Raw genomic sequence first — 10,440 nt, forward strand, 5'->3', positions numbered from 1 at the left:
CGCTAATAGGAAATATCCTGATGGAGATACATTCAAGGTGACTTCAGAAGTCTTTTATAATTCAGAATTTGAGTTTTAGAAAGAAAGACAAGTCATTAGAGATATTTTAAAAAGGGGTTTGATGCCTTTGTGATAATGTGTAAAAATAATTTTGACAATAGTACTTTTGAAAATGCTTATTGAATGTGATTTTTTTCATTGATTTTTCTTAAACATTTTTAGGTATTTGAGTGAAAAGTACACCAAAGAAGCTCATCGGATTCTAAGTCATTCAAGCCATCCAACTTTGGGGTAAGTCCAGATGTACTAAACTATAACCAGTTTTGAATTTTAGTAATTAATTCATGTAGAAATTGAAATGATACATTCTGAGATTATTCAAAATGTGTTTGTTTTAATGATGTGTAAAGTCTTTTGGTACTCAGTTTTAATTCAGAAAAAAAGTTACTCTTGTATCTTTATATCTAAAGACTCAAGTTTTTATTGTACATGGAATCTTATTCCAGCATAGTTCTGATGTTAGTAAGTTTTTCACTCAGTGGTACTACTTAAAACATATATCATAGTGCCACAGAGGAGAAAATATTCCCTTTTATCAACAAAACTGTTCTAAATCTTTTATAATTCATTTGGAATTAAAGAATTCTACTTAGATTTTTTTGTGCCTGAAGCTTTCCAGAAAAAATAAACTCCATGCCAATAAGAGATAATCCCTTTTTGAGCTTCAGGAGGGAAAGTAGGCTTTGCACAAGATCAGTACCATATTAGAAATGGAATTTTTGATAATCCATTAAGTAGTTTTTATTTCATTAAAATATTTGGCTAGGCATGCATATAATTGGTAATGTTTGTGATGTTGCAGATATTCCTTTGCAATAGTTGGGATCAATCTAACAGAAATGGCTTATAGCTTATTGAAGAGTAATGCTTTGAAGTTTCATTTCTATAACTCTGTTTCTGGTTGTCCAACAATGGAACACTTTCATCAATTTTATTGTAAGTATTGGAGTAAGTGATAGTTATGTGATGCTCATGATAGATTTAGATTGACATTAGGAAGACATTAAAAGAAATAATACATAACTGATACTCTTTACATCTGCAAAGTGAGTGTCTTTTCCCTGAGTTAGTTACATTCTTTGGCAAAGCATGAGACCGGAAGGACGGTCACCATTGACAAAAATGGAATTTTCAAAGAGGGTGGTTTTTATGGGGGAAAGATAATGGTTCAATTTGGGACATATTAAAGACATCTTCAGGACATACATTTTGAAATCCAGCAGATAGTTGTGGATTTGTAAATCTGGTGGTCATTTGCTAAAAATTGATGGTCAAACCTATGGGAGCTGATGAGGTTATTAAGAGAGTGGAGAGCATAGCAGAAGGGAAGAATACCTGGGACAAAACCATGGAGAAACTCCTACAGTTAGGGAATATGATGTGGATAATGAGCCCCAAAAGAGACATGGGAGGCATACATACAGAGACAAGTGTGCCACAGAGACCCAGAAAGGCAAGTGTAATCAGAAGGAGAGAGTGATCCATTGTATCAGATGTACCAAATAGAACAAGAAAGAGTAAGACAGAAAAGACCATTGGATTTGGCAGTTTAGAGGTCTTTGGTAACTGTTGTAAGAGCAGGTTCAGTTAAATGTCAAAGTTGGAGATCAGATTGCATAGAGTTGGGGGTGGAGAGGAGTAATGTAAGCAGTTAGTGTAGACATCTTTGGCTGGGATATGGGTAAGAAAGATAGAATAATAGCTTGAAGGTATGTTTGGATGTAGTGAAGATTTGTGAGAGACTGGGCTATGCTTGAAGACAGTAATGAATAATTGAGGGTGCAGGCTGCAGAGGAGAGATGGGATGAGGGATCAAGGAGGATGATGTTATAGAATTAAAGGACTACTTTGTTAGAGCCTGGAGGAAAAGGAGATGTCGAGGAGTTTGAGAATAAAGAGAATGAGACAATGACACTTACGTTGAATGGTCTTAATTTTTTTCAGTAAAGGGAGCATCACTGCTCTCAGCTAAGAAATGGGGGGATAGTAGGAGTGAAAGGTTTGAGAAGGGTTTGGAATAGTTTCTGTGGGGAGTGAGATAGGAAATCAGTTGGGGAAGAGTGAATATGACTACTGCTGAAGCTGTATAACTTGAATCTATAATATATGTGATTAGGAGCTCATCAGTTTGAGCAGAGGGTGTGAAAGAAGTCTGGGTTGAGGTTCAGCAAGACAAAAGTCTTGACAAGATAGTGGAACCTGGTTTTAAGAGGAAGATAGCAAAGAGTTTAGGTTAAGATTGGAGAGAGAGGAAAAATAAAGTCAGAGCAGGAATCATTGCCTAAAAAGGCCTCATGTGGAGCTCTGGTGGCCAACAAAAGGTTTAGGAGGGGATGAGGCATGAAGAGAAAGGGAATGAATGACAAGATGATTTGGTAAGAGAAAAGAATATCAGTTTCTTATTGGGAAAGTGGAACATTTAAGGAGGCTGAGGTACTGGGAAGTTAGGGAGTTTGAGAGAGCTCTAAAAGCATATTAAACTCCCCTGGTGTAAATGACAGTTGGGGAGGAGAGGAGTACAGTGGGTCAGGTGCTGAGCTTCTTAAGAAAGGAGGGAGAATACTTTAGGGGGGTTAATATACTTACATATACCATAATTCATATTGACTAAAAGTTTAATTTGAGGGGGGCTTCAGAAGAGGAAGAAAGGTTGGTGAGTGAATGCTATAAAGGAGAGCCTGGAAGTGGCAGTAGGAAGCAAAGAGTATGCTGACTGCCCCTCTAAGACCAATGTGTCAGGGGATCTGAGTGATGAGCCAGTGCTGGAGAAGAAAGTTGGAGGTGAAATATTATCCTCAAGGATCTAGAGGAGTTCCTATAGTACAAAAGATGAGTTTTGGGGTGACTAACAACTGCTATGTGTGCCCTTGATCTTCTCCTGCCTTCTCCAGCAGATTTCACCCTCAGTCATTCCCCACCTCCACTTCTTGAATCTGGGAATTTTTTTTTAATATAATTGGAAATTTGTTATGTTTATTGTGGCAGATTAATGAAAGGACATAATCTCATAAACTTTGGAAAGACTCGCTTTGAAGTGGATCCATTCTTAGTTTGAAGAAAACCTAGGCAGTATTACTGGGGGCTTTAACTATCCTGAAGACACAATTTTATGAAACACTGTTGGTTTCTTAAAAAAAAAAATTCTTTTTCAAATAATTGCTTTTCATCCCTCCTTGAAAAATTCTGCAGTAAGGGAGAGCTTTAGTTTTTTTCTGGGGATGGGGGAGATGGGTAGGAGAGTCAAGGTGGGACAATGTTAGGAGTAATGATAGTGATACTTTAAAGGAAAAAAAAGACAGAAAAAATTAGGAAGATCAGAAGGGAGCTCAGACAAGGAAAATTCAATGGAAGTCATTATTGAAGAAATCCTTTGAATTCTTTTTTCTCAAAGCCCTACATTGTCTCTACAAGATGCATAGTATCATTATAGACGGGGTTTCTGTGTCTTTTAATAAAGGTATTTCATTTTTACCAACTACATGTAATAACAAATATCTACATGAGTTTTCCAAAGTTATATGATTCAAAATGTCTTCCTTCTGCCCTTTCCTCCCCCTTCCTGGAGCTGGTAAGCAATTCAATCTGGGTTATACATGTAATATCATGCAAAACATATTTTCATATTGTTCATTTTTGTAAGAGAATACTCATGTAAAACCAAAGCCCCCAAAAGATAATGTTGGAACTACCATGTTGAATTTGAAATATACTTTTTAAAAAAAGTACATGTAACGGAGATTCCTAATCTCATACACAGTTCTTTTTTGTTAGACTGTTAGAATTGTCAGGCATCTCTAGAGCTTACCTCTCTTCTTGTCTTTGCATTAGAATCTGTGATACATATTTTAAGTTATGAATTATAATGCAAAACACATTTGATGAATTAATTTACCTGATTGAAAATGTTTGGTGTGAAGTTATTAAACACAGGTAAATGAATTACCTGTTTTCTTTTTGAATGGTGTTAGAATGCTTTTAGAGAAGGAAGAATTCCTTGGCTCCACAAGTCCAGGGAAGAGGAAGGTAATAATACCTAGAATTTTATAATAACTGGAATTCTTTTTAAACCCTTACCTTCTGCCTTGGAACCCATAGCAGAAGGATGGTATGGGCTAGGCAATGGAGGTTAAGTGATTTTCCCTGGGTCACACAGCTAGGAAGTGTCTGAGGTCAGATTTGAACCCAGGACCTCTTGTTTCTGGGAGTAACTGGAATTTTAAAACAAAAATGAGACCACCTTGGGTTGCCATGCAGAAAGAATCTAATTCTAGGAGCTTGCCTTCTAGTCTTTAAAGTCAATTAGAACTGACAGTTATAACAAAGTTAAGACTTCATTCCATTCTTATCATTACCTTCCAGTTGCTTGTACTTCAAAGTAATGGTTAGTTTTGTTGACTTAGTTTGTTGTTGTTCAGTTGTTTTTCAATCATGTCTGACTCTTCATGACCCCATTTAGGGTTTTCTTAGCAAACATCCTAGAGTGGTTTGCTATTTCCTTCTACATCTCATTTTACAGTTGAGAATACAGGTTTAAGTGACTTGCCCAGGGTCACACAGCTAGGAAATGTCTGAGGCCAGATCTGACTCAGCCCTAAGCTCTATCTACTGCACCACCTTGCTGCCCAACTTTATTAACGAGGTGACAAAACTTTCAAGAAAGATAGTATTAAAATTTTGTGGCAGTAATCATTTTTAATAGAATTAGATTCTTTTTGCATGGCAACCTAAGTATAGTTTGGGGGTTTCATGGGTTAAAATGCAAGGAAATAAATTGTTACAGGAAGTAAGCCTGTCAGCATGTGTTGCCACAAAGATGCAAAGATGCATTCTATAATTTAGTGAAGCAGTGAGTAGGGTGCTGGGCCTGGAGTCAGGAAGACCCGAGTTCAAATGTGACCTCAGACATTTACTACCTGTGTAATCCTGGACAAGTTACTTACCCTCTTTTTTCCTTGATTTCCTCAACTGTAAAATGGGGATAATGATAATAGATAGTACCTATTTCCTAGGGTTGTTGTGAGGATCAGATAAGATTATAATTATAAAGCACTTATCATAATGTCTAGTACATAGTAGGAGCTATGTAAATGTTAGTTATTGTTTTTATAAATAAGAATAAGCTTTATTATTATGATTTAGTCATTTTAATTGTTATAAGTTCCACGCAGTTATTACTGACAAAACTTCTTTGCATTTTTCTTAACATAAAAATCCATTTGATTATTAAGCCTTGCAGGTTTAAAATGTGTCATAAAAGTAGAATTTCAAATTCAATTAGAGTTCATATTTCTTTTTATTTTTCATTTTGAGATTGGCTTCTCAAAATAGTGCCCCATCTTTTTCAGACCTACTGGTTTTTTCCTTTACTTGACAAAACCAGAGGAAAAAACATGCATTAAAACTCTTATAGAAATTGCTTTTCATAATGTGCAGAAGTTTCTTTTAATCATTGAATTTAAGGGACAGCTAGGTGGCTCAGTAGATTGAGACTCAGTGGATTGAGAGCCAAGCCTAGAGACAAGAGGTCCTGGGAAAGCATGCTTCCAAGAACAGTAGAATGTAAGCTTCTTTAAGTCAAGAACAGTTTTACTTTTGTATTTGTATTGTCAATTACTAACACAGAACCTGGAACTTAAAAGACATGAAATACATGCTTACTTGTTGCTTGATTTACTAATATTCTGTTTTCTTTACTGTAGGCTATCTCTTCTATGAGTTTGACAAATTTTGGTTTGAAGAGGAGCCAGAAAGCATTATGTATTTCAACCTTTATAGAGAAAAGTTTCATGAAAAAATTAAGAGACTTCTGTTGGATTTCAGAGTAATACTTACCTTAAAAGTATGAACAGTCCTACACATCTTCTGATTCCTACCATGTTTTGCACACAAAATTGAATTTCTATGTTGTAATGGAATTTCTCTGACCAATTTTGCTGGAAACTTTAACAGTGTAACTTTTTATACATAATTTCTTACAAAAAATTCCAGAAACCTCTTTAAGTAAGCTAGTGGACAATCAGTGTGTGTTTACAATTGTTTCTACACTGCACTCCAAAGGTAAGTTGCTCTCCAAAGATCTCCTCTGTAGGGTCATGTGATCTATAGTTGGGGACTTGGGACTTAGCCCTTTTGGCCAAGAAGCATAAATCAGGTATTTGTACTACAGCAGGTTGATTACCTTGTAAAATCACTACCTTTTCTCTTATGCTGAAGACTGTCAGGTAAGTAGCAACAAGAAAGTCCTTTTAGGGTATTTTTTAGAACTTTGTATTCTGACTTCTCTCATTTTATTTTTGTTGGTGATAGAGAGCCAAAGTAGTGGGATAGGTTGTTCATTGATGTTCATTTCCTATTATGCTTCAGAAGGTGACATTATTGAAAGCAAAAAGGATGCATAGCTATGTGAAGATTAAAAATCAGTTTTTGCTTGATTTAGTGCCAGCTGAGTTCAGAAAAGATCTTCAGAATAGAAGCACTTGGTATATGTAAGATTTTTCTCTCCACACATACTTGAGAAGTATGATTTGTTGCTTTTCTTGGAACTCAACAAGATTTTCTGATCTATCCTCAAATCTTGAACATACAGTTTCTGTAGGCCACTTTTTTCATAATCCCTCCTTTTAACCTTCATATGTATACAGATGAAGTAACTTATTGCCAAGGAAATCTTAAGTTGTTTTATGATAACCCAAAACTCTACTTGAGACTTAAATGAGGGATGCCAGCTTCATTTTTTTTTATCCTTTTAGTCCATTCATGTAGGTAATGTGACTAGAGTACTCTTGCTCTACTGTCTAGATTCATGTGTAGGCTCTTTGGGGCAAAATATGTGAAACATCAATATGATGAATAATCTCTTACCTAATGTCCGTATGGTAACTTACCACAGTATGAGGGCCATGAAGATGGTTCTGTTATTTCAACCTTGGTTCTTACCCATTTCATGAAATAGTAGCAACCATGTGGTGAGGATTGCCAGTCCTCTTTTATTTCAGATTTTAGTGCTCAAGGCAACTAAACCAAAAGGTCTTGGAAAACAGGAAGTTTCTTTGTTTACTTAATACCCCTTTATAATACTATGAAAGCCATCCTATGATGAGCTTGGTTTCTTTTGAAGTACAGTATTAGCACTTTTTTTTGGTCATACGGTACATGGAAAATGTTTAAATATTCTTTTTTTTCTCTCTGACATATCAAGATATGAAGCTTTCAATATTTGTTCTTTCATATTTGTTTACAAATCTCTCCTTATTCTTGTCATAGAGAGAATTAACAGGAAGTAACTGGATTGGAAAGTAGCAGATGCAACATAAATATCACATACATTTCACTGTGCATTCAATAAAGTAACTATTTTCTTACTTAGATAAATATAATTATATTTTTAATTTGATAAAAAAAATTTTCTTGATGTAGTTGGGATGTAAAAGTCCTACTATTATGAATATTTAGCATTGGTTTTCTGGAAAGAGAAATGAACTATTTTGGGAGAAAAGGAAAATCACCATTTTCAAAGAAAAGGAATAATAACAAAAACTGCTAAGCTAGAAATCCAAAATACAAATACAATAGAGTTCTAACACGGAGCAAAGACACAAGGAATAATTTCAGTATAACTCAAAGGAGATGTTAACTGTGTGTTTTGTGGGGAAACAATTGTCATTTCTTTAGTTCTCATTATGAAAATTTGCATATTCCCATTTTAATGTTCCAGAGAGACCTTTTTAACTGGCTTCATGCTCTGCCAGTAAAACAGGTTGTTGAAGTAAAGAAGGGTGTGTTTCATGTAAACAGAATTTTTCTCCTTATAACTGATTTCTTCAGTTACCCTGATGCTATATTCTATACAGCACAGCATGGATTTTTTTCCTTTCCATCACAAAATAGTCAAGTTGCCATTTAATGGGATGTAATTGATCTAAATCAAGAGTTGTAAGATTCACTGAACCAGAAGCCAACACAAGTCAGGCTTCAAACTGTAAATTAAAATGCCAACTGAATATTCTAACTATACGTGCATAATGGTGGCATACATTAGATAAAAACCAAGTCCAGTGATGTAGATTTTCTAATTTATAATGAAACATTTCTTCTTCTCTTCTCTTGATTTTCAATATATGTAAAGTAAAATTTTATGCTATTGTTTTTGTACCAGTATTTGTGATAGTTTGTTTCTGTAACAATGACCCTGATGCCAACGTAGCGGTAGATACATGATTGTGGTAGCAGGATAATTGATTATGTGTTACTGGTTTAGAGCATCAAACAAATGAATCATTATTTTAAAAAAAATTGTGCTGGGGTGAAGGGTATTTGCCAATGGCAAGAATATTCTGAAAATGTAGCTTTTGAGATTGTAGTGTGTCTATGTTCTGAAAGACAATCTTCCAACAAATGGGCAAAATCTGCAATTATATTGTTAATCTCAGTACTAGCCTCTCTGTATCAATATGTGATCTTGATAAAAATTCACTTATCATTTTATTAAAATTATTTGAAAAATGGAATAATTTCTTGGAAATATCCCTGCTCTGATTTTTTTCAACTTAAAACACTTTGAATTTTAACTTATTTCTAATTAAAATATTTGGACTCTAAAAATATTTTAATTGCTCACAAGAGTAGTTGCTGTAATTTTCACCTTCTAAGAAGCCCCAAGTAGTATTAAATAGACAAACATAACTGTGAGATATTTGAAAGAAAGAGCATTTGTTTGAGTATTAAATACATCATGGTATGGTAAAACTGTCTTAGAATATGATAGAGGAAGCTTCTTTGTTTAAGTAGTTAGGTTTAGAGAATTGAAGAATAGAATATTACCTTTGAGAAATACTGAATGGGCACTAACTTAAATATTGGTACTGTTCTGATTTCAATGTTGTAAGTCTAAAATTAGGTTTGTGTCATTCTGATTTTTTACTCCTCTCCAAGGAAGTTTGTGGAGGTGAAAGTTTCATTGTCATCACTAACCTAACCTCTTCACACAAACTTTTTATTAGGAAGATTTATTAAGAACCCTCTTAAAACATGAGACTGATGACAACTTCTGAGGAAAAGGAAGAATGTAGTCCAAGTTGGGGTTCTTAATTTTGTAGCTACGGTGTTGCTACATAATGCTAGAATGAATCTGTTCTATTTTCCTTCCAAAAGATGAACTCCCAAGAATAATTATATCTCTGCTTTCCCTAGAAAATGCTTGCATAACAGCAACCTGTAGAAAATTAAGTGTGAGAGTTTTGAATGGAAGATGGGACTTATCTTAACCTAATGTAAAAGCAATGTGCTGTGTTGTTTTTGTTTAGAATATGTTAAAGGAGCAAATAAAGTCCAAACTGTTCAAGAATCCTTGGTTAATAGAGTAGCTTATGCTGATATTCATTCTGTTGGTTATTTTATTTCCCTGCCCTTTCCCTTCCAGTGCCCTAAAGTGTCAAGGCACAGCTAGAAAGGATGTGTTCATGCCTCCTTTTCTGCACTGTTTTTGCCCTCCTGGCATCCTTCCATTAATTTATTTGCACTTAACATATAGTGTTAAGTGAATTTACTTGTTCCCTGGAGATGGGAGGACTTGGGTTCGTGACCTTAGATACTTAAGGGCCATGTGACCCTGGGCAAATCACTGAAATAAGAAAAAATTTTAAATGGATTTTTGTCTTTCAATGCCATTGGCTTTAAACTGAATAACTTTGAAAAGAAAATGAAGCCATAATGTTTTCTTAACATGAAAAACTGTCTTTCATTCAAAAAAGAATGACAGTTCACATTTTTTAAGTACCTGAGAGTTCCTTCCAGTGCTGTTGCATAATGTTGGACTTGGAGCTAGGAAGACCTAGGTCTGAATCCGGCAGTTTAGCCTGGTGGAAATAAGCCTTCGAGGTGAACGCCAATATCTTTGTGTGAGTGGAGGCAAGTTTCCTCACTGGGAGTTCCTTACTACAATGAAGTCATAATTCCAGACCAAAAAAAAAAATCCTGTTTTGTTCCTGAGGCCTTTGTGGGTTAAGCTGACATTGGAGTGTGCAAGGCATTGGAGTTACAAAGAATTATGCCCAGTTTCCTACTAGAACTTTGAAGAAAAAGGGCCAAAACCCTTCGCCATCCAGATTACTCCTCCTTTGGATCCCTAAATGCTTTTTCAGCCACTCAACAAGAATAAAAAAAAAAAAGCAAAGTTCTTGACTGGCTTCTAGCACTTGATACAGTATTCTAGATGATGTCTGATTAGGGCAGAGTACAATGGGACCATCACCACCTTGTTCTTGGAAGCCATGCCTTTTGAAATGTGGTCCAACATTGCTTAATTTGGCCAATATTAAGTACTGAAATAACAATATAAATTTGGAGAGGTTTAGGATGGAAAACACATAGGGATTAACATAA

The 10,440-nt window shown here is 35.1% G+C and overlaps 1 protein-coding gene across 1 annotated transcript in view; it reads left to right on the top strand.

The window, feature by feature from the left end:
* ELMOD2 (ELMO domain containing 2) overlaps positions 1-9,403 on the top strand; it is a 29,066-nt gene extending 19,663 nt beyond the window's left edge. Inside the window, exons 7-9 of the mRNA XM_001367403.4 lie at positions 223-291; positions 863-996; positions 5,760-9,403. Coding sequence (XP_001367440.1) covers positions 223-291; positions 863-996; positions 5,760-5,905 — 349 coding nt within the window. The 3' untranslated portion in view covers positions 5,906-9,403. The remainder of the gene's footprint in view (positions 1-222; positions 292-862; positions 997-5,759) is intronic.
* The last annotated feature ends 1,037 nt before the right edge of the window (positions 9,404-10,440 follow it).

The sequence above is a fragment of the Monodelphis domestica genome, chromosome 6, assembly GCF_027887165.1.
Source record: "Monodelphis domestica isolate mMonDom1 chromosome 6, mMonDom1.pri, whole genome shotgun sequence".
In the NCBI taxonomy this organism is placed as follows: Eukaryota; Metazoa; Chordata; class Mammalia; order Didelphimorphia; family Didelphidae; genus Monodelphis; species Monodelphis domestica.